The sequence below is a fragment of the Scatophagus argus genome, chromosome 16 (genome assembly GCF_020382885.2).
Source record: "Scatophagus argus isolate fScaArg1 chromosome 16, fScaArg1.pri, whole genome shotgun sequence".
Classification (NCBI taxonomy): domain Eukaryota; kingdom Metazoa; phylum Chordata; class Actinopteri; family Scatophagidae; genus Scatophagus; species Scatophagus argus.
Window position 1 is genome coordinate 11,272,843 of NC_058508.1, and position 25,483 is coordinate 11,298,325.

The 25,483-nt window shown below is 41.8% G+C and overlaps 1 protein-coding gene across 5 annotated transcripts in view; it reads right to left on the reverse strand.

Annotated features, from left to right (window-relative positions):
* Window positions 1–427: 427 nt before the first annotated feature.
* LOC124073028 (septin-9-like) overlaps window positions 428–25,483 on the reverse strand; it is a 74,044-nt gene continuing 48,988 nt past the window's right edge. For 4 of the 5 annotated variants that reach the window (XM_046414916.1, XM_046414919.1, XM_046414917.1 and 1 more), the window contains 9 exons: window positions 9,777–9,983; window positions 7,748–7,876; window positions 7,234–7,315; window positions 6,898–7,035; window positions 4,809–4,926; window positions 3,924–4,019; window positions 3,627–3,723; window positions 2,601–2,652; window positions 428–1,944 (listed from right to left, as the gene is read on the reverse strand). In XM_046414916.1, the coding sequence (XP_046270872.1) occupies window positions 1,803–1,944; window positions 2,601–2,652; window positions 3,627–3,723; window positions 3,924–4,019; window positions 4,809–4,926; window positions 6,898–7,035; window positions 7,234–7,315; window positions 7,748–7,876; window positions 9,777–9,983 (1,061 nt within the window). In that variant the 3' untranslated portion in view covers window positions 428–1,802. Of the gene's footprint in view, window positions 1,945–2,600; window positions 2,653–3,626; window positions 3,724–3,923; window positions 4,020–4,808; window positions 4,927–6,897; window positions 7,036–7,233; window positions 7,316–7,747; window positions 7,877–9,776; window positions 9,984–20,226; window positions 20,337–25,483 lie in introns of those variants that run through there. The other variant, XM_046414921.1, reaches the window with a different exon arrangement.

Here is a 25,483-nt window from a genome sequence, read left to right on the forward strand (position 1 = left end):
ATTTGAGGCCTCGTCTGGAGCTCACGACTCGTCTTCTCCCATCTGTCTTACTAAGGAAGAAAACACTAACTTACGCATTTGAGTAATTAGTGCTAATCAGCCATGCACTGACCTAGCAGGCAGCCATATTGATTTCAGAGGCTAATCAAGGAAAAGCTTAATGACATGGCAATTAAAGTGCTCCAGTATACGAATTACACCTACAATTAAAAGCTATGGGGACCCAGTGTTGTAGAAAATTATCTGAAGTGTGGCTTTACTCTGTATAGTGTATACAGTCAGAGGATATGAGCTGATGAATTCACACAGTCTTAAGCTCACATGCAGGCTGGGTCTGTAAAATGTAGCGATGGAGGAAAAATCTGTGGTATTAATAGAAAAATGTTCAATAATACAAAAAAGGAAAAAAAAAACATTGGAGAAAGTATATATTTACAACTTTAATCTTTATTTCTTTAAAATAAGATTAAGGAAAATTTGTTAATAATACAAGTACAAAAATGCATCAGAACACAGAAGAATATACAGGACAGAGCATGACAGTGACAGCTTAGGGAATTATACTATATGGTTCAAACAGATAAATATCCTTGGTATATTATGGAAAATAGAAGTAAAAGTGGACTGGTCGATGGAAGAATAGATTTCTTTTTCGGATAAACAAGGGAAAAGGTTTGAAAAACGTAGCTCAACTCGGCACCGACAAACCAGCTCTCTTTCCAGTTTCTGCCAACATGCTAGCAAACATTCTCCAATAAATAAGGCACTATGTCTGGTCCAAAAGCAGGGAGAGTGTGTGTGTGTGTGTGTGTGTGTGCGGGTGTGTGTCTGTGTGAATAATTCCAAATAATATATGGAACTGATGACAAACTTTCACATTTTATATCGTGCATAAATACGTATTCTTCTTAAATCACTCTTAAGATATTTCTATTAATAGACAATGACATTTTTTTGGGAATTTAAAAAGACGTCAAGGACCTGACGCCCATATTAAACATGACACGAATATTTAACAGTTAAAGCAAAACACAGCTTGTGACAAAACAAGATAAACTCAAACATATGATGTGTTAGTTGATGGCCGTTTTGTGTGTGTGTGTGTATGTGTGTAACTATGGGGAGAGAGCTGAATGACGCTGCATCACACAGATAGACTGGTACAACCGTTTGTGCGCCACATGTTCGCAAAGTGCTGCCCAGCACTCTTTCAACATGCTTGTCAATGACTTGTCTATGCCATCACTTCCCACATATGTCGATGCAGCCGTGTGCACAAAGACAGACAACCTTGCTTCATGAATTCTTATAAGCACTGCTAAAAACAAAACATTAAGCTCAAAAAAAAAGTAAAAGTGGACGAGATTAACATGTTACTGATTAAAGGCATTTCTGACGCTGACAGATTAAGCGTCAGTCCGTTCTGTCTGGAAGATGCCCTTTGTTTGGCACCACAAGAAAAAAAACTGCAAAGGTTAACTGCAAGATCTGTAAGCAGATAAAAATCAAACTGCAGCACATTACGAAGAATCAAACTTCTCTTCACTCTCTTTGTCAGCAATAGTGAGAGTATAGCGTTTGTTAATGAGTCAATAACATGAACATGAACAGTCCATTCGGCCGCCGAAAGTCACCGAAAGTAAAGTCCCTCTGGCAGGCTTTTATGTTATCCCATCTGTGAGAAGGAGATGGATGGAGTGGAGGGCTGGAGTGGTGGTCAAACTCAAGGAGTGTGAGTGTCAAAGTCTCATATCAAATGAATTATACCCAGTTGAAGTCAACTGCAGTGGAGGAGGTGGCATCTACATCTCGTGGGCAGCAAGATGATGTTCTGGGATGCCGTTAGCATGAGCCACTACTGTGTTGTTCTCATTGAGGCGCCTCACGCGGTACATTTCATAGTGGATGCTGCTGGTGATGTCCTTAATGTTCTGCATGTGGGTCCTGAAAGAAGACAGCTTTATTCGTATAGCTCATTTTTAAAAGCAGTTTGTCTCAAAGGGTTTTACATAACATCATAGCAACATCCTCTGCCCTTTGACCCTCACATCCACTAAGGAAAAACTCCCAGAAAAACCTTTAAGAGGAAAAAATGGGAGAAACCTCAGGGTGAGCAACAGAGGAGGGATCCCTCATCCAGGACAGGCAGAAACACACACATAAACCACTAGAAGACAAATCTTCATACTTCACAATATAATATCTGGAGTCCGCCTCTGCACAAAAATGGGTTTTGCGGATTGTTACTTTGCCTGGATGTTTGAGCTTTGCTGTGCAGAGTGACTTGTGACAAAGTGTGGAGTTGAACTGAACTACTTGCTGCAAAGGAAAATGTTCCTCTGTGACATCGTAAAATCCTGCTTTTCTTACATTTTGATTTAAAACAACCACAGGAAAGCCAGTCGTGGTCCCATAAACAACTTACAGAAGTGTGACAGTTGAAACCTCCACTGCACATATACAATGAGAGTTGACATCTTGTGTCCAGCAGTTAAATTTTAGAAATAGATGTAATTTTTAAAGAAACATACAAAAAACATCTACGCAAAATTAAATGCATGAAAGAATTCAAGACAGAGACATGCTAATATGAAACTCACCTGATGAGGAGATCCCTTAAATAGGCAAACTCACAGTGGGCTATGTTCTCAACTGAGGGAGACACAGAGATGCTGTAAGTCACCAGAAATAACTGAAAGGGAGCTCAAACAGGTGACTAGTGAACAAAGTACAAAAGCAGACAGAGTATGACAGCTGACAGCTGTTTTGTTGCCATAAAGTTTCCTGAACTGACCACTAGGCGGAGTCGGTGATCTTAGTGTGACGTCCCTGAACACACAAAGATGCTGTATGTTGTCTTAACACTAAAATCCCCTCAACCAGTGCAGATTTCTGCTGCTAACTACACAGAGTCCTTTTGAAGAGATAAGAGACTGTCTGACAGAAATCCTGCCAGACGTGTATGTGCGTGTGTCTACACAGCACACCCTGCAGGAAATGGAACTTCCTTGATGAGACACTTGATCGAGGGGCGTTGCCTCCTGTCTGGAGTGGATAACATAATTAAATATTGAAATACCTGCAGTAGGGATGGACGTTAACAAAACACAAGTGTACTGGCACACTGTTGGGCAACTGGAATAGCTGAATAGGTTTAACTCTTAAACACAAAGTAAACCAAACAAGAACAAAAATATTAATTCCTTAGGTTGATGTTTTTTTTCTCCACTCGATTTTATAATAATAATAATGATAATAAAACTTATGTGAGCATGCACAGTGAATCCTTTGTGATACAGACAGGGATGTGTGGGGTGGGGAGCCAACACATCAGGCCTCTTCAGACAGACTGTGTCTGCTGGAGGCCCGAGCCAGCTGCATGGCACGCGACACCAGTCTGAAAACTGAATGGAGCATTGTTTCATTGACTGACGAATTCAGTGAGGTTTTTAACCATCTTCCTTTTGTCTCTTCTTCTCAATAAAACCACTTCCAAGTCAGTTACGTGCAACCTGACATATTCTGTCCTTGAAGCGTCTCTCAAAACAAATCTAAACAGAAGAACAAAAAAAAAAAGGGAAAACAGAAACTGAAATGGGTGCAAATGAGGGTGAAGAGAGCTGTACCTTCAATAGTTCCCCACTTGGTTTTCCTCCCCAGCAGCCTCCTTCCATTAACTTGGTACTCCTGGTCACTGCCCACCACAGCAAATGGGATCATCTCCTGTGTACAGGTTAAATAAAAGGTCAACAGACAATGGAGTCAGAAATTATTCAAGTTAAGTACATTAAAACTGACTCTCATTGGATTAAGGTCGACAGCACACTGCAATAAGACATGTCTGAGCATAAATGAAGATAATAGAGTCACAACTCCTTCCACTTGTGTCTGTCAAGGCCAGTGCTGAGAAACGATTCCCTCACCCTGATCTTCTCGTTGATCATTCTGTCCTCGGCATCCTCGTCAAATTCTTTCTGAGGGTACACGTCAATTCCATTGGCTCGCAGCTCTTCCCTGATCTGGTGAGAGCATGTTCAAAGATAAAGAAAAAAAACAACTTTTAACTCGCTACAGTTCTGAAAGGATACAAACTAAGGCTTTTAATTGCAAGTAATTAGGCAGACGTGCTTGATGCAGTCTTGAGAGACATCAAACAAAAGTACCTAAAGCTGCACAGTGTACTGATTAAGGTGGTATTAATGCTAATCTGCCTTCTAATCTACTCCAAAAGTTTCGGCTTAGTTGTTAATTGCTCCCTGTGTACAAACAAAACAGAAAACCTCACAAGATGGATGCCTATGAATGAACCTGTTCAGACCTGTGCCAAGTCTGTCATGCACATATACAAACACTAACACAAAGACACATACGCAAACATAAACCAGGGGAGTTTAGCTGCCTCAATGCTTATAAGACAAGGGGAAATTCTGAGATCCTGGAAGAAGCTGCCCAATAAAAACACACAAATGAATGGCTGCAGTCTTATTAAAAGTGTAGAGGAAGTACAGAAAGTAAAGGACAGAGAGTGAGAAAGAACAAGAGAAATGCTCTTGAGCTCTTGCTGGCAAGGAGCCATGTTTTCCAGAAAGCGAGAGGAGAGTACAAGAAAGAACCACCAAAAGAAAACCACAGGAACTTATCCCATCTCCAGTTACTGCACCACAAACATGAAAAATGCAAGCATGGAGAGGGAGGCAAAAAAAGGACGTCTCTGGTTTCTTATAGAAGTGAATTTAATGGGAGAAAAAGGAGATAATTTATATATATAAAAAAGAATACACAAAGAGATTCAAGTAATGTGTTATTACCTTCTTCTTGAAGAAGTCCCTCTCCTCCAGGGTGAGTGTATCAGCCTTGGCAATGACTGGGACAATGTTGACCACCTTACTGAGACGCCTCATAAATTCTACATCAAGAGGCCGCAGACTGAGGGAGAGAGACAACATAAGAGGTCGAGAGACAAAAAAGGGATAATGACAGCAGATGTAAAGGAATCTGAATTAAAACACCTGTAGGACAAAACTCTTCCACCAGAGGGCACATGTTCCTAAAAATTCCCCCAGATGGTGGAACTACTGTATCTGCTGACATGAGGTATTCACACTTCCAACTGCTGCAGCCATGAACTAATCATACCGTACAATGTGTGTCAACAGTTGCTTGATGAGGTTGAAAGGACATGCGGTCAGTTTGAGCATCTTCCTGCACGGTGACAAGATCATCCGCATGTGGTTATGGCAGCGGATTCTGGCCTGACTAATGTCTCTTCAACAATGACTGACCATAGCCAACAAGGAGTCTTGTGCACTCATGCATGAGAGCACACTGAAAAAAGACTAAAGAAGAAAATTGATTGCGTGCTCCCAGACACCCACACAGACTCTCTGTCTCTCTCGTCCTTCCTGTCCCTCTCCCATTAGCCTTTTTAAGGCAAACCCTGAGCAGCTGCTGGCCAGTCCATGTGACATCTGCAGTGTTGGATAAACATGAAACATTGCTTGATGGGGCACAGAGATGGGGGGCCGTTTCACACAATCCGAGTCACACAATCTGAGTAAAGACAGGCCCCGACACAAAAGCAAAGAACTCAAATGGTGCTCCATGGTCAAATGTGTGTCTTTGTGTGCGCTCGAACGAGGCTGACAATCCACAGCTGCTGAGCATTTCCCCAAGACTGACTGCTGCATTCAGCAAGAGTTACACAAAATGCAATAGCGATAAAATGCACCGTGAATCTATCACTTGATGGACATATGGGACGGAGTACACACCCCAACCCCCACCCTCTGAACAGTGAGAGGCTGAACCAACACAGTGTGGAGAGGGATGACAGCTTATGCAGTTCGATCAGACCCAGATGTGTGTGTGTGTGTGTGTGTGTCTGTAAGAGATCCATGAGGAGAAACTTGGGACATTGTGTTGCTCCAGGGTCTGGCAAGAGCAACCCACTCTCACTGTGTGTGTGTGTTTTTGGGGGGGTCTTGTGTTCTGGGATATGTTGTATCACGCCGAGCGGAAATGGGTGTGCATGTGTCTGTGTTTAATGAGTAAGAAAGCAGAGAGATGTTTCACGTTAATTCACAATGAAAACTGAAAATAAAAATGTGTGTCAGTAAGTGATCTGTTAGGACCTAACTGCCGGTGACAATGGCAGCTCTTGTTCAAGTTGATGTAGTTTTACTGTTTTGTAAGGGCAAGTCAAGTCAGCCCTCATTATTAAGTGACTTGACTTGACATCCATTTGTTTTAAATTTAGTTTTTTGGGGGAGAAATTCACATTCATTTTCTTGCCAAGAGTTTGATGAGAAGATTGATAGCACACTCATGCTGCTAAACAAGAAGCTGCTGCCAACAGAAAGCCAACCAAACTGGGAACAGGAAGCAAGAGCTAAAGCCTGGCAAACTGTCATTACAGATACCTTGCAGAGTTTTTCAGGGGCAGCGCTATAGAGTATCTTATTAATGTAAAAATAATAATAATGTTGCCATATATGTTTGTTATTTGTTGCAATTTGAAATACAAATGTTTTATTAGGAAGGAAATATTGAAAACTTATGTTGCACGTGAAAAGATATACACAATATGTGCTGGTGAGTAACTCTCAATATAAATGCAACTTCTGTTTGCTTGAAAATCCACAGGGCACCTTTAGGCCTTACTAAGATTGTCAACTGCATTCAGTAGCGTCATATTTACAGTACAGACATGAGAGTGGTTTCAATGTTCTCATCTACATTTTTCAGCAATAACTTGTGTTATTTCTCATTGGCAAATGCCATCATCTCTCATCAAAAAGAAGGGAGAATTAGTATTCAGGCTTTCTACAGGGTTGTTTTTTTTGTCCACCTTAAATTAAATGCATTTATATGTGCTCACGTGTTAACCATGTTCCTCACCAGTGTCCGGTCGGGGGGATGAAGTATATGCAGCAGTGGACTCTGGAGTCTGGAATCCTTTTCTTCCTGTTGATGTTGATCTCCTCCTGCAGGTATGCCTCATACTGGTCATTAATGAACTTCATGATGGGCTGCCAGCTGGACCATGGCAGGGATGAATTGAGTGAAAGATGGGAGAAGAGAGGAAAAGGAAGAGATGGATAGATATAAAGAAGTAGAAAAGGAAGAGAAGGGGTAGATGGAAAAGGAGGGCCAGAAAAAGAACATGTGAGGGTTGCAGACAATTTAAATATCACTGTGTACAGACAGTGCAGTAATTGCAGAACTGTGGCGTACCAGTTCTCATTGTTGATCTGGTCTCCGAAGCCTGGTGTGTCGATGACTGTCAGCTTCATTCTCACCCCCTTCTCCTCGATGTCTGCACACAAAGAAACACACAAAAGGTTAGCCAGTGCCACGCTATACACAGTGCTGTCCACTTTATAAACAGCTGCTGAACCAGGTGCTGTCAGTGTGAAAAGAACCTCAATTTTCACCCGAAATTTAGTCAGAAACTGATCAGAGTGGTGTTAACTTTGAGAACATTTTCAAAACAGCTGCTTAATTTGAAACGGGGCTGGTTTTGGGAGGCTAAGAATGCAACGTGTTCAGACATTGTTTCAGCCATGATTACAGTAATTTAAGAGAATCAGGATTAAAGGAAAAGATAAATAAGGTAGTGTAAATGTCTGGAGTGACTAGACAAGAATTATTTTGACACTGCCATGGCTGACAAGAGGGAAAAGTGCAAATACAGAAGGAAAGATAAGAAGAAAAACAAGTATGAGATGCGTATACTTAAGAGTCGTACCATGACTGATGGACTTTATTTCGATTGTTTTGGGGATCTTCTCCTGGGCCGTGGCCAGCACCGACTTACGGCTCACTTTAGACTTAAACAGCGTGTTCATCAGAGTTGACTTTCCCAGGCCACTCTGTCCTGTAAGCAAAAACACAGTCAGAGAGGCAGACAGACACACCTGAAGATTAAAAGAAAAAAAATTCTACAGTGACTATTTGCCCTGCGGGTCTACAGACCGTTACATTGTGCTATTTTCCACGCCAGTTTTAAAACTCAGGGTGACTCCAGACTGTCGGTTGTTGGGCCGAGGCAGTGACAGGCTGCAGGTGTCTGTCTGCACAAACACTGCCAGCGAGGCCATCAATATGCATGACTACAACCCAAACACACATCAATAAGACAGATTGGACTCCAAGGTGTTTCTAAAAGAGTCAAAAAGCTTGGATTAATGTGCACTGAGTGACCAGAAATAAAGAATCTTCTGTACATTGTAATGCAATAAATAAATTCTACCTTGAGGTTTTAATTCTGTGTGACACTGGGTTAGAGTTGAGAAAGAATGGGGTGTAAATATAAAAACTTTCTTTGATTATATCATTTGCACACTGTTGTTGATAATGTTAATACAGCATATCTTGAAGTTCACGTTGCAGTTGGCTGATAAAAATGCTCTTTATTGCAAAAGCCGGTGAACCAGCGAGAATCCCAAACTGCGAGTCATTATTAACTGTCAGTTCATATGGACGGGACCATCTGCGACCCCTGCGCAACACGCTAACATCACCCCAGGTTAATGAAGAGGAGTTTGGAGGGGCCCGCTGAGCAGGGAGCGTTCACAGTTCAGCTCCAGGTTAAGTCAACATGGAGACCTTTGCTGATTTATGGACACCCACAGACGCATGTACAGGCAGTCAGCAGCACACGCTACATGCAAACATGGATCTTCACACGACTATGGAAGCCAACAGCTGTAAGTCATAATGAAGACAATTCATACTTGGAACAAAGGATCACCACCATCAAATTTCAAGCTTCAGCAGCATTGATGCTTTCTGTAACAGCTGTACTTCCTGCAGCGTCTCAGTCCTACATTCTCCCACTAACAGCCATCACTAACAGTAACGTGGTGCCCAAGTCCCAAACTTGCCTATGTTGTACACCATGGAAGAGCAAACTGGAATAAAATCAATCTGGTGACAAACAAAACAAACAAAATACAGTCTACAATCTTTTGCACCCAATGCTGCAAAATAAAAAAAGAAAAAGGAGACTGAGTGCATTGCTTTCACCGTTTGTCATCATGCTAACACAGCTCAGCCATATCATATCTTTGAAGAAATCTCTTGAACATAAAGACAATAAACCCCAGTCATCAAATTTTAAAAGGATCACTCCCTCCTCCACTGGAATATAATTTCACCTGAAGGCGAAAACCACATGGAAACCAAGTTTGTTTAGCTTTGTTTACCATTGGCTCCGCAGCTTTACACAACTCAATCTCAACCCTGAGGCTGCTTCCTGAACAAGTTTTATTTGAAGATGGAACAGAAACACCAGCCTGACATCATCCAAAGGAGACATACAGTAGGGGGGTGGCAGAGTTTTATGGTAACCTTTCTGCTGTTGAATGTGTATGTATGTATTTGTGTGTGTGTGTAATTAGCTCCTGTTTTAAAAGTGCCTGATCACAGTGATGAGGGCTCAGTGAGAAGTTGACTTTTATGTCCTGCTGTGTGAGGCTGCTTATTAAAACAAGTCTGAGACCTCCAGTTTCTGTCACAGCTTGATTAGAGAGAACAGGACAAATTTTATAACAGCTGACTGAAGCTGCTCTGAGATAAACGCACATTTAAGTGTAATGGTAAACGAGTTGATACTAGGGATAGAGAATGTGAGAAATTCATCTTCATGATTAAAAGTCCACATTTTCGGTGCTCAGTATGTTATCATGCATGCTGGTGGTTATGGCAGGTTTTTGAATTTAATCTCTGAAACAACTAAATGGCATTTTAGCTTGTGCAGAACATGTGCTACTCACCCACAACCATAATGTTGAGCTCAAAACCCTGCTTCATGGCCTTCCTCCTCATCTGCTCCAGAATGGCATCAATGCCCACATAACTGAAGTCCACCACAGGGCCACCGGCCTTCTCCCCGTACAGGCCACCCACTGCTGGGGGCAACATTGTATCCACCACCGCCTCAGACATGGCACTGCTGCTGTAGCTGGGAATCACCTCCGGCCCTGATATGACAGAGAAAAAAGAGAGACGAAGCGAATGTTAGAAGGAATGACGTGAGTTTTAAGGGAATGGGTGTGGAGAGAAGTGACAGATAAATGATGGCAATGATGGGAATATGAAAAACTGGAAATGTAAGTTAAGATGAGGAAGTGGACGAGAAAGGTGCATAGCAGAGTGTTGTATTGTAAAAACATCCACGCAACAAGAATCACTACAACAAAGGACTAAGAATCGGAGATCACGAGCTCAAACACCAGCTAAACAAGGAGCAAGAGCTGAAACCACTTTCTTATCTGCCCATTTAACACTAGCACACAGCTTAGTGCAGACTGGGAATGAGTGTAAACAGCTAACCTGGCTCCCTTCAAAGGCTGCATCTCATTTACCTAATCCATACAAAAAGTGCAAAAATGTCAAGTCTCAGATTTACAGGAGGTTATGTGCAAACATTAGCTAGGCAACAAGACGAAACCTCAGCTTGTTATAGGTCCCAGAAAAGAAACAGTCTGCAATATAATGCCCATATAAAACCGCAAAATGACACGCTTAATAATTCTTTTGTGCAGAATAAAAAACAACCTTTAATGTGTTCATAATCAGTGAGCTATAGAAGTGATGGACGGCAGATTTTGTTACCTTTAGACACACTAGGCTAAGCTAAAATACACTGGTGCTGGGTTTAACCTTTTATTTAAAGGGACAGTTATGAGAATGGTATTGATCTTCTCAGCTTACTCTGCAAACTACCTGTTCATCGGTGCTCTGGTTGCACCTGCTGGAGAACTGGAACCAAACTGACTCATTAATCTATTTAGTTGTTTTAGACTACATTTTTAATCAAACATACAAACCTACTAAAAACACCTCATGGCTTTCAAACAGAGACAATGGCTGGTCTCAAGCCAACACAGACTTTTTGACTCAACAGAAAACTATAGGAAAATATACTTTGCTCTATTAAAGCACTTTGCACTTGGCAGGACATTATCCCTGAAGCTTGTTTTAATAATGATTAGTTTAATGTCCTTCTGTGGAATGCCTACTGATGTGCGTCCAATCATAAAATAAATATTCAATATTTATGAAGTCCGCCCAGGTCTGTTAACGGTCACAAATGCGAACATGGCCGCAGCACTGTTTAACAATGTGTTAAGTCAGCGTAGGTGAGGAATCTACAGTGTGTATGTTTGTGTCTGTGTGTACTGCAGTTCATGTGGACGTTACCCCTCACAGGGCCTCCCTTTCCCCTCGCTCTGCACAGTGCAGCGTTACTGTCCTGTTAATGTGAGAGTGGAAAAGAGGCTGAAACCTGATCCATTCACACAGCTAGCCTGGGTCACACACACATACACACACACTCTGTATGTGCTTGAGTTTCATACTCATGCACACTCCTCCTTTTGATCACATAGCTGACCTGTAGGCACAAAAACATGTACATGCACATGAACACACACACACACAGCGCACCAGCCAAGACCTGCCGGCAAGAATTAAACAGCTATTGGATTCCAAATTTTACCCCACAGCACTTGGCTGGCCATGAGGACAAGAAGAAGTCCAGTTGACTCCCATCACTCAGGCAGCACACACTTCAAACTGGCTCTGCACTGATTAATGGAAGAAATTCAGTGAAGAATAACACTGCTGTGGAAGCTCAACACAAGGTCGTATTCAACGTCGAGTCTATGTGTCCCACCTATGGAAGCAGCTCCTCTGGCCTCCTTCACCACTTCCCCATCCTGTTCCAGCAGTCAGTCAGCAACTTACTGTGACTTACTGCCCTCCACCTCTCCCTCTGCACCTCCCGCATTCCCGTACCTCTGCTCGTGTCTGCTTCTGTCAACCTCACCCTTTTCCTCTCCGCACACGCTGATTCTGTCTTATCTCTCTTGTCGTCAGTTTCCCCCCCTCTACCACATCTCTTTGTTTTCTATTGTCTCTTCCCTTTGACTCACTTTCTTCCTCCCACTGGACATGTGCTGTCCCTTTTCGAAACGCTCCTGAAGTCATCTCGTTTATCTCCAACCCCCAACACAACCTTTGTTTCTTTTTATCCTCATCTTGCCAGTGTTCACGTCAATCTCCTTCCCTTCCTCTGCCTTGACAGTTATGTGTTGTGAACAGATGTTGGACACCTTGACAGGCAAAGCTGGGACAACTGAGTCTCACCTGAGGCAGGATACAAGCAAAGCATCAAAGGGAAGGGACATAAAGTAAATGTGGTTAACAGAAACTGGTGAAGTAGCCTCGGTGTTCTCAGATGTCAACCAGAAAAAACAGTGAAATTACCCTGCGCTGAACGGTCAAAATGTCAAACAGCTTTTAGGAGTGAAACAATAAATCGATAAATGAATTACTGAACTATTTTGATGATCACTTGTTTATTTATTTCCAGGAAAATGCAAACATTCTAAGGTTCCAGATTCTCAAATTTGAGGGTTTGCTGCAATGAAGTGCAGTGAAGTGAACGTTTTGAACTGTTTTTTGAACAAAACAACAGCTAAAGACAACTTAAACTTATGAATGGGAAAAAATAATATCATAATGAAAACAGTTTGTTGCAGTCCCACATATTGTTGTGGCCAAGGTGCAACACGGCGATAATCCATATTATTTCATTCCAATTCTGTATGCACATATCTTATTTTGTGATGCATTTTAAAAAAAGGGAAAAAAATAAGGGACAATGAAGATTACCTTGATTCACTTCATCAGAAAATAAAATACATGTTGAAGTCTGCCTCTGAGTCATGACCAAGCTTAAGTGGCTCTGTGATCTGGCCCCTGATCTCTGGTCAGTATTTGAATTTTTCCCAAAGCTTCCCTTGTTCAAACTAATTCATTAACCTGTGCTTGATACAGTACGAGGTCCTGCCCTCGAATAAGTGTCTCAGAGTACAGGGTACTGAGAACAATGCTACCCACATTCACTGTGTTAACAAGCTGTCTGATCTGTTTAACAGATATTAAACGCACACACCAGTCTCGTGGTGAGGGTGGAAAAAATACAAACGCCACCGAAACGCAGCGCGCATGTGAGCAAGACGGGGAGAATAGTGGAGCTTACGATCTGTCCGTGTGCCCTGCATGTTGACTAGCTGGTTTCCCTGACAGAAGCAACAAGACTCTTCAGAGCATCGTTAACAGTCCTTCATGAATGCACACCTCCCCTTTAGCCTGAGCCAAACACTGTAAATGTCTTGGCAAACACACAACACACCACAAAAGGAACACAAAGTCCTGGAGTATTACTGCGGGAAACCTAACAATACAAATAAATCATTACAAGGTAGTAAACCATTTCAGTCCTGTGTCATCAACTTCAGTAAACTACGCATCCCACAACTTGGGGATGTTGATATAAGAATGTCAAGCTGTACGTGAAGCGTACGGCGCCATTTCTGACGTTTTGAGAGTGAACAAAAGGACTCAGGAGTCACGTATTGCATATCATCTGGATAAACTGAACATTAACAAGACAGAGATGTTCATGCTTTCAAATCTTCCATGAGGTCTGGCCAAAGCGCCACAGACCTATAATGCTTAGCCAGGAAATGCAGGTGACGGGAGGTAGCTAGTTGGAGCTTGACCCTATAAATGTTAAAAGAAATCCGACCTCCACATGAAAAATGCCTGGCTGGTGGACATTTCCCCAAACCCACCAGACGAAGGCCAGCCAAAACACTGTCCTGACTGACAAACTACAGGTTCATGCCAGGTCAAAGTGGGATGAGAACTGTACTGTAAGTGAATATGTTTGGAGGACGTTCTCAAATGACCACAAGCTGATTTGGCTCCAGTAATTCAGCAGCAGTTTATGAGATATTATGCTAAAACACCCGCTGTATTTGAGATGATTGTTAGCCAAGTGTGTGTGTGTGTGTGTGTGTGTGTGTGTGTGCGTGTGCGCTAACTCAATCACAGACAATGACTTTCAAATTGTCAATACTTATACACTTTAACAAACTCAACAAAACTAGTATGAAATGTAACATGTTCTGGCAGGTAGAACAAAGGTGGAATCAACAAATCCGTCGCTTGAATAGTTATTGGCCACACACCATGTTAAAGTAAGAACTTAGAGATGATTCACGTTTGTTATCTTATCCAATCAACTTCTTACTTTGAGGGAGGGAGTCCGACATGAGCACAAAATTCTACGTCAAAGTTACAACAATTCAGTACATTATAATACATTTTTGAGCAATATTCTGTGTTTTGTTTGTTTTCCTTGAGGCTCTGAAGGAAAAGTATTTCACGTAATTTATCAATCGCACAATTACAGTGGGGGGTAAAATGTTTTCACGGCTTCACAATGTATTAAAAGATCAGCAATGAGGACCATAGAACAGATTTAAGAGTGATTTATCCCTCAGCCACACTTTCTAAAAGATTTTCCCCTGTATCAGGTCCAGTTATGGGATGGCAGCGATAGCACGTTTCCTTTGAGTCTGTAAGAAAGCAAAATTAATTTTAGATATTGGAAAGCAGAGAATGACTCATTGGGTTTGCTGTGATCCTGTTTTCAATTACAGGCACTAAAGAATATGTTTTTTCTTGCTTTCGGCAGCATCAGATTACTTTGTTTTTTGTAAATATGGCCAAGAGTCTCCTATACCACAAAGCATTTTGGAGGGGAAAAGAGAGGAAAGATGAGAGCAAGGAGGAGAAAGGAGCATGAAGTCAAAGTTGCAAGAAAAGATGAAGTCAACAGGAGGTAGGAGTGTAGTGATAAGCATGAGATAAAGGGGAGAAGCAAAAAGGAAGAGGACTATTGAGCATGGAGGGGAGGTAAAAAAAGATAAGGTCAGGAAAAAAAAAAAAGAGGACCGAGGAATTAGTGTGAAATGAAGGAGGTGGAGAAGGGAAAAAAACAGTGGAGAAAAGCGTCAGTGATTTATTCGACTTATGGCCCATTCCTCACTAACTACACACAGGATTCCAAACCAAACAGGGATGTAAATAAAGTTGAAACCAGCTAAATATGCCTCTGTTCGCTGCCTTTTCAAAACTGCGAGTAACTGTGAAGAGCACTGCGACTGTGTCGTCTATGTTTAGTGGACATGTGGTCAAAACCGCCGAGCCTTGCCTCAGCTGTCCAGGGTGTTGATCTTGACAGCGTGGCGAGCAGGTCAGAGGTCACGTTCCCAGTTTAGGTTGGTAAAGAATTGTGCTGAGATTAGTCGAGGTACAACAAAACCAGCGGTTTGACCTTCTGTACAAACTGACCTAAATCACAAGAAAGGAATCCAGAGAAAGACAAGGACTACACCGAGAGAAGTCCACAGAAGAGTGACTGAATCACTGAATTGTTAAAACTACGAATCTACAAACTCTTTCTCTTCATTTAGACACTTTTATTACTGTGTGATACACTGCATGGAAAGCACCACCTATTTTCTACGATTTTAATGGGCCATGAAGAGAGTTAAACAATAGTGTGTAAAGACTTACACAATGAGTCATCAAGATGAATGAAATGAGTACTTGTGAGCTAGAATATAAACATACTCACCATGCAAAATAATATAAACAGTCACTTTGAAAATAAAGTTTCTGTGGCTAAGGCAGGTCCACCACTATGCACAAGTGGGGAGGCGACATGCACAGATTTTATGTCAAGTCATACCACCACTTGTCTGAAGCTCAAACACACATTAGTGGACTGATCCACTAAATGGGCCGTTTGCATCTTTGCTCTGGTCTAAAATCTTTTTATGGGCCGTCTTTAAAAACATCTGCTTCTCTTGTCCTTTATTTACATTCCCAGACAGGACAAAAGAGCTTTGCAGTCTGGTCTCATCTTAACATGGCTACATTTAGATGGTGACCCAGATGCTTCTTCAGGAGTGTGCGGGCTGCTGCAAATCTTACTATATATGATAAAATCAAAAAGGTTTCTGTGGGGCCCCTGCAGTGACTCTCAAGCTTGATTTTTTGCAGCTGACATTGTTCCATATTTTGTGCAAGCACAACTAACGCTACAATAATTGTCAATTATGCTAATAAATGGAGCTCTAGGAAATTGTGACGAGCATTTTTCACGTTTACGTGACAAGGATCAATCATAAAAAATAATCAGCAGATTAACTGATTAAGAGAATAATCATTACATGCACCCCTAAACACAACTGAGAAATGTGTGATGAAAGAGTAAAATGCACATGGCCGTTAAATGACTTTAAACTAGGGATTTCCAAGCAGCCCTCCAGCACTGAACCAATTAGATACTCCAGACCACACGGGTTTGGAACAGACCCAGGAGAGGGACATAAACACGCATGTACTCACACCCAAACACTTTTTCCCACCCTCTGACAGTGAATCCCTTAAGAAAATTGGTGGCAGTGCAAATATGGCCTGTTGTGTTATTAAAGTCAGAGTGTTTGTGCAGCGAGCCCCGGTTCCCAGAGACCTCATCGTTCAGCTCTCTGGAGAAAATGTGCTCTTTGACCCCTGCACGGTCCAACTCGCTCATCGTGTTACCTGGCACTGGACTGTGTGTGTGTGTGTGTGTGTGTGTGTGTATTCTTCTTATTCTACAACCAAGAGTCCCCAAAATTTGGGACTCTGTGTAAAACATAAAACATAATGCAAGACTTTGCTGATCATTTTGACATAAACTCAATTGGAAAACAGTAGAAATAAAGTATATTTAATGTTTTACCTCATCATCTTAATTGATTTTTTTTTTGTTTTGTAAATATATGCTCAGTCTGAATGCGTGTAACAGGTGATAGTATCACGTTTGGCTACAACATGAGCTTCCTGGAAAGACTCCCGGAGAAGGATGTGGTGAGGTTCAACACTGTGAAACACATGATTGTGTAAAGGATGTTACTAAAGAGGCTCAGGAACACTTGGCAAGCTTGTTTGTTTTTACTTGTTTTTACAAATAATTACATCTTTATTCAATTATCATGAAGCATCTGAACTTTGTGTGATGTACAGAATCAGCCAAAATAATGTATACACACATCAGGAAAAAAGGATAATGCCATCTGTTGGGAAAACATCGTACAACAGTACGCAGTGTTATCGTAATTTGATCGAAAGAAAGAGGTTCGAGAGATATGTAAGAGAGATGTATAGAAGAACTTATACAAATTAAATATTTGTGCATGTTTTTCTTTTCTTGATGTGTGTATGCATTATTGTAGCTGACTCTGTATGTCTTGTGTACACTATACTGTATTTTGTATGCATGTTCATTAGGGATTCTATGGCAACTACCTGTCACTTCCTCATACAGACATAAACCAGTAGTGCCCTCTCTCAAACAGTCTTCATACAATTTTGCCGCTTTACGTCTACAAGTCTGGGGTGTATTCATGCTCAGCAGCAAGTGTTACTTTGCAGACAGTTGAGAAATGTTTGTAAATTGCAGTAATGACAGTAGAAGCCCACAGGTTTGTCTAGACTGCCAGAGGAATGTGTTCAGTCTCCAAACTGCAGTGGTATACAACAGAGCTGTTGTCTTTCTGCTCTCTTCAATTCCACTCTGACATTGCGCAGCTCCCAAGAAAAATGGGTTTTGCAAGGTTTAATCCATATATTATGAAAACCTTGTCTAACCTTACGGATTATCTCACCAGTCCAAGGCTCATTTATTTAATATCTAACTCCACTCCTACATTTAAGAAAAGCAATTCCACTGCAACACTACATTCCTCACAAAAGTGTCACTGCAATGGACTGAGGCCTTACAAAACTATAGCCGAGCCCAAAGCAAATGCTAAACATTAACCCCCAAGTGTGTTTACACAAAAGCTAAATGAAACAGGAAGTTGCCAATCTTCCAAGGCAATTTTCTTCGCAAAGAGGCGGAATAATATGTTTGCTAGCTATTATCTGCTAGTTGTCCACTGACAGGAGTTGTTGAGCCATTAGTCAGGCTGTGGTAGCTAGCCAGTGTCGTTCTTTATCTTTGTGCATGGGTCAAAGTGTATCAGTGAAATGGTTGACTGACAGCTAGCGTGGGTCCACAGCACCTGGGGGGGCGGGGTCAGCAATCTGACCTCTGTCCTCACACATACCTCACATCGGGTACAGCAGTCAAAAGTAGTCAAACTCGCAAGACTTTAACATGCAGCGGTACAGCCCCTAGAAATGTTTCCACATGTCAATCTTTTAAAGAGCTCGCTGTATTGTGAAAAGGCCCACTGTTTTTACTGATAATATCAGATATGCTCTTACCAATACAAAATCTGTGGCACTTTAACACCTGGTTGATTTTAACTACCTAAAAAGTGAGTTCAGATTTCTTTCAGAGTTGAGATGAGAAGGCTTAACGTTTCCAAGGCCACCAGTAAAATGTTGCTGTGTGTGTGTGTGTGTGTGTGTGAATGTGCACAAAAAACAACTCCGTCGTTCTAACAGCAAGACGACCAGCGGGAGCCCTTCAGCTGTCTGACTCACTCCACAAGCTCTGTGTGTGTTTGATATAAAGCTTGTCACACTGGTCCTTTCCAGGCCTCAGCAGTGGTATTTATGGACTCTGACTGACCCACATATAAAGCTTCAGAAGACTTAAAACTGACTATGATCATTTGCTAGGTCCAATTTGACTTAACATAACAGCTGACTCCTTTGTTATTATTGTCCACCATTTGACTTCATGAAATCCAGATTCAACATGAATCCCACACGACTGTCACTACATTACAGTAAGTCCTGCCTTCGACAGGTTTCTGCTTCATCCTGAATGTCAGCCGTATGAAAAGATTCTGTTTAAAAAGTCGCTACAGGCTTTAAAAGTACAGCAACAAATAAAATACAATATCTTACACCTCACGGTTCACAACCCTTCCTCAAACACTTTCCATTCACCCCCCCACCAGAAAACTCAAAACTTACTATTCTGAGAATGTACAGCATGTCAAGCTACAGAGAAAAAAAAATTGCATCAATTTTAAATTACAGAGCTCCGGTTACATTCATGAAATATTTTGCATTTCGAAGCCATTGGTGCTGAATTCTAAACCAGATACAAAATCTTACTGCAGTGACATACTGGCTGACTCACAACACACACACACACACACACACACACACACACACACACACACACACACACACACACACACAGGCACGCAAGCTACAAAAGGTAACGGTGACCTTTTCAGCATCCCATCAAACACTGGTGAAAGGCCATTGTCTGTTCTCGCCTGGCAATGCACAGGGGCCACAACAGAGCTCCTTTCAACAGCTCTGTGCAAGTGTGTGTGTGTGTGTGTGTGTGAGGCAAAACAGAGGCGGTTGACTCTCTAAAAAGGTGAAGGGCGGTTGCTGTTTTCCATGGGTTTGAAATCATTAGAGAGCAATGCCTTATACTCCCTCAGGTCAACCCTAGACAACAAAGCCTGGAGGACATGATGTTGGGCCTCAGCTTTGTTCCAACTGCTGCCAGCCAATTAGCCGAGAGCTCTCGTGATCACTTGCTCACTTTAACACAGAGGCAGGCATGAACGAATGAACTTACAAGAGAAACACAAGATGTACAGGTCAAACAGAAAAAAACTAAACAATTCCGGTTCACACTTTGTCAAGCCTTTTAACCACATGTGTGGGGCTAACCTTTCACTTTGAAACACAAACACACTCCTCTGAGGGCTCGCTACATGATCACGCCAGACAGGAGGAAACAAGAAAAAATAGAACAGAAAAGTTAATTTAAAAAGTGTAGGGGCTGAAACATGATGGAACAATCCTCTGTGTGTTGTACAAAGACACACTGATTACAAAGCTCGCCACAGAGCAGATACACACAACATTCAGGGGATGAAAAGACAGAGGGAATGTAAAACCGAAACAATAGTGATTATGCACAAGCATGCACACACACACACACACACACACACATAACATGCTAAGCCCAAGTGTAAAAACTGAAAAACTTCTCTGTGAAACCTGAACTCAAAAGTGCTTTGCAGCCAACGTGTGATGACAGCCACCACGCATATTTAGCCTGACACTGGCCTGCTACAAACAATAGTAACATTTAGACACGTAGACAACTGTGTTCTTAAGCCGAGTTTGGAAGGCATGCAGAGATATTTATCTGGCTAGGAGTGAGGAAACAAGTGATGATCAAATCGTTTCTTCCAGGGAAGAGGAGAACCATGCAACAACAAAGGAACACAAAGGAGGAAACAAAAAAAAACTACTCTTTACTTCAAACGTCTTTCTTAAAAAGCACACACACATACTCTCTCTATCTCTCCAAATATGCAAAACACTCACCGTGTGTGAAGTGTGTGTTTGTGTGTGTGAGTCGTTCCCTGCCAAAGTGCAGCGCTCCAGTGAGAGGCCAAACTCTGCTGTGGCTCTGGAAGATCCCTGCCTGCCCCTCCCACCCATGCCTGTCATGTGACTCCAAACTAAGACACAAGACACACCCACTTCCTTTAAATCCCCCCCCTCCCAAAAAAAAAAGAAGAGGGGAAAAAAGCTCAAAAGTGAAAAAACTAGGAGCACAAAAAAACTAGACTTTAAAGATTGTGTAAGTGGAGAAAATAAATGAGCCTAAAATAGAAAAACTGGTTGACCGGGACACTGAGATCAACTGGAGCCTTTTGACCTGTTGAATGTCCTCCTAAACTCTTGCGATTATTTACAACCCTAATCACCTGGCCTGACCCTCTCATCTGTTCCTCAGGTTCTGCATTCATCGCATCCCACTCATTCTTCTCACACAGACCTGAAACGCATCATATCAAACTGCTGGGATTCCCTTTGTCATCTCCTGCTGCCTCTGATCAATGCTGCTTTTATCTTTCAAGACACCAACAAACATGCTGGTGCTCATCGCCTTTTGGATATCACTGAATCAGGGCTTACATTATGCAATACTCCTACCTGCCGCAGAATAAGCAGAGGTCATGAAGACATTCATTCTTTCTAAGAAGGACAAAAAAAATACTGGAAAAGTTGGTGGCTGAGGTGCTGCATAATGAGCTCAAATGTTTTAGGAAAAGGCACTAAAATCCAACGCATTCCCCATAAAAAAAATAAATAGATAAAATAAATTATTTCTATTATCACCGTAGCTATTATCAAACATAGAGCCAACACAACAACATTTGAAGATGCAGTCATTTGCATGTCAGAGCAGTAAATAAAGTCAAGGTTCTCCTACATTAATACAAAATGCTTTAAAGAAGGACAGTTGTTAAAAGATAATAAAACTCAATATGCCTCAGCAGCTACAGATTTTTCGTTTTACAGTCAGAAATACAGCCTTCACTTATTGTTTAAAACCTGAGAGCAAACCAATTACTTTGGATGATTACTATTCTTATGGGGCATGTATATTTGTGTGATTAAAGAGGAGAGGAAACAGCTGTCTCTAGCCTCACAGGAAGTGTAATTATACACCAGTGCAAGGGCTTGAGAGCAACCTTACAGCCCCATGAGCAGACACACACATCTGGACACACACACACACAGGTTAGCAGCTGCATTCCTCCAGATGAAGAGTCATGTTTCTGAAAAAGCAGCTACAACAGGCTGTAAAGATGGATTTGTTTCATTTCATTACACAGACTTATCTGCCAAGATAAACTTTTCTCCCAGCACACGCTGGCACCTCTGCACTACACGCCTGTTACACCCAGTGCAGAATTTATACCATGTCCATCTAACCAATCTGAAGCACAGTCAGGGCCCTTCTGCTCTATACCAACACACAAAATACAGAAAAACCAAACACACATACAGACAAAACTGTGATCAAGACCACGTCTTACCAAATAAGGAGTGAAAATAAACCCTTGTTAGATTAAGTTTTACAATGTGGGAAACGATGCATTTTCCCCAAACTGAGGGCCTCCCTGTCTTAAAACTGTTCAGTCTTTTCATCTCCCTCGCTCTAAAACTCCACTTTATCGTCCCCAATAAAAACATGCTGTTTAAACTAGAGATACTAAAATGTAGACAAAACTGACAGGAGTTACTAGTGGGTTTGGAAGCTATTAGAATGCATTTGCTGGTCTCGGCTAGTTGGCTGTTTAATCGCCTCAGGTCCATTTTTGTATGCTTCACAGCATATCCCACCGGACTTCTCACTTTGTCATTTACAAAGCTGTGCTGTGGATGATGCAGACCCGATCATGGGAGGATATTACACAAGCACTGGGTTAACTCCTACTACGCATCTTCGAAAAAGATAAAGCAACAAGCTGCAGTGTGGTGAACTGAAAGAGACAAAAAGAACGGGGCAAACAAATACAAACGCTAATTAGCATGTAACACCGGAATTCAGAGTGTCACAGCAGACTGTTTGAAACATCTACACTGTTGCTTGAAAAAACAAATCAATGGAATTTTTACGAAAAAACAATTGCTTGACAACTTTGAGCTCCAAACACAATATTTTCCTCTCGGTTTCATCACATTGCTTTTATTCTCTTTTCAGGTTCACCAATAACTCAAATTCGTGTCGCTCTCTTTAACACCAAACCCTTGACTCAACTTTTCTCTGAGCTCCCCAGAGTTAAAAACGTAAAACTATGTTGCCTGAGTCACCACTGACACCCGGCATACCCCACACATCACAGGCTCAACTGTAGGCCTGTGTCAACTCTAAAAACTATGTACTGAAAGCTGACACCTCACTTCACACATGGTATTAATGGGTTTAAAAAAGGGACTTCTGTAAGATTTAAAAAAGATCTCCATTCTCTCTCCAGTAAAGGCTGCATGCATGCAGAGTGAGCCAACCATCATTTGTCTGATCCAGTATAGCTTGCTGTGCTCTTTTCTTATAGAGTTTGCGGCACTGTTGGGGAATTGGCCTTCTCAGATGAAAAGATCTTCATTTTGAGGAGATGGGGGGTGTGGTGATGGAAAGCTAATGGCGGAGAGGGGCGCTGATGTGTCTTGGTGCACGGAGCCAAGATGGTGTCATGTATTGGCAGGCGGAGTATAGGGCTGCCTGGCTGACCCCTGACAGAGTTCTTCGCAGCTGTCCAAGGTTTTTCACATCACAGAAACATGATGGATAGAAGTAGCATGACTCATTGGGTGCATTATATTTAAATCCATCACTGCCTGGTCTCCTTCCTGTGCAGAAAGTGTCCAGAGCAAAGTGTTTGCTATGCTACGCATGAACATTTGTGTGTGTGTGTGTAACTGCATCAAAGTGAACACAAGAAGACATGCTGTGCCCCGAGTTTGCTAAATTTGTTTGGTTGTAGTGCTTTCAAAAGATGGAGGGATGGAGTTAATTTAGTCAAATCCTGGAGGAAAAAAACTATGACCATAAATTCCGGTGAATTATCAGCTGCTGCACTAAGAGTTTGATTCCTAGGAAGATTCCTAAGAAGTGCAGAAAAATGACAATGACATTGTTATAGAGCATCACTTGTACAATGCCCTTGTGCTGCCCATGTGAAATATGTGGGTGGTAACCACAGAGAAACTAAATGTTTCCTTTGTGTGTTTTTTGAATATCATTCTGCCTTTCCCAAAGGGAACACCAAAGCCCCCATACAGGATATCAAGAAGTCTGTTCCTCTATGAATGCTTGCGTTTGTGTGTGTGTGTGTGTGTGTCTCACTGGAGGTGTAACATGAATCTACTTCCCTGGGAAAAAGGGAAGTACTTCACTGATGTAGATGATTTCGTGTAAATAAAAAAACAAACAGTGAAAATAGCTTGTGCAGCCTCACAGCGGCTTCATGCTCACACTCAACCTTGTCATGTGCTGTAGGATGTATGAACACAGAAGGAGACAGCTGATCTGCTGGCTGCTTGTCGTGTTTCTAAATGTAAACGGACTTTAAAAGCAGTACTGACACAAAGCTCAGAGAGGCTTCAGGGCTGATACCCTCCAGGTGTATGAGGTCAACTACCTGTGTGACAGCATCTCCTGCTGGTTGCTGGTGGAGTTGCAGCAGCTGAACAACATCACAGTTATAGGACACAACTTCCATCTGTTCCTTGCTCTATAGACAGTCATTATCTCTCCACCCTCTGAGAAAAGGATGTAAATGTCACCATGTGTGGATAGGAAAATATTGAGTAAATGAGTGTTTCAAAAAAGTCATTAGACCACAAGGAAAACATACTCACTATTACGAATGGAGCATACAGAATGAACTACGATTTGAAAATGATCTGTAATAAGTGCATACTGATTAATAATAACACTGACACTACAACAAGTCTCCCAGTTCCTCACCCCGCAGTCCAAAGGATGCACTCACTGTCAAACTAAGACTTGCACAGACTAGTTTCCATCCTAAACCTGCTCATAAAATCCACTGATGACTCACAGAATTACTATTCTCATGAAACAAATCATTCCAGCAGAGCGGCACTGTATTATCAAACTTCCTGCGATCAACAGCACTGCCTGTTGGGCTACTTCTATTTATAACGAAACAGCTGCTAATTTATGTCTGCTGTCACACACACACACACACAAACAGCTCTGACCAAATAGATCACATACCCGATGGCACAGACCCGATGGCTGGTGAGCCCTCTTATTTTCTGGTTGCTAGTTTTAGTTTTACCATGACACTATTACACAATTGGTGAAGCACTTAAGTCTCCTTAATGAGCTGTCTCTTCTCTGTGTTACTCTGTGTTATCCCTCCAACACTGTCGCAGGCTTCTGAAGCCTCATAATAACGTACAGGATGATGAAGATGTCAGGAAGAGTCACGAGTTGCTGTGTAGTTCTGTTCCTTGTCCTGACCTGTGTGTCAGCTGTACAAAGGCTCAATTCAATCAGCGATTTGAAGAAAATCAACTTTGGTCAAACTGTACCCAAGCACAGTCTTTTGCTGCTCCACTGGTTTGCCAACGCAGTTGACATCGACAGTAATGATGATATACGGCTGACCTTTGACCCTAACAATGATTATGGTTCACATCGTTACGGCAACTATGACGGGCTGCTGGATCCACTGCCTCGGGGATACCAGTACTTCACTGTTGGCAATCTCTATCAAGGCACATCCTGGCAACTTCCAGATTATCTTGTCAATCACTCATGGGGGAATGCAGCAGGAAACAGGGACAGGATCATGATAAGAGTCCGGGGCCAGTGGACAGACCGAGTGTATATCACACAGCATTATGGCCATCAGCAGTCACCTTATGATCCGGATCATACCTACCAGATCACTACTAACCTCTTAAGACAGCTCAGAGAGTTTTCTGTGGAAGACATCCGACGCAGTATGTTTTATCATCTCAGAAACCGACCTGAAAGCAACGCTGATGATTCCTACATCAGAGGCACATGGGGTAACCTTGTCTGCCTTGGACTGCTGTTGTTTTTTTTGTTTGAGAAAAATAACACCTCTTCAAAATGCAATGGCTGCAGTCTTTTTAATTTTGTTTTGTTAATTTTATTTTTATTAATTATCACTTTGTGCATTTGTTTTTGCAATTAGATGAAAAGAAATGAAGGAGAGCAAAGTTCTTAAATATTTTTCAGTTAAAATTGAGAAATACTTTGAATCACCCACCCTCACCAAGAGAGTAG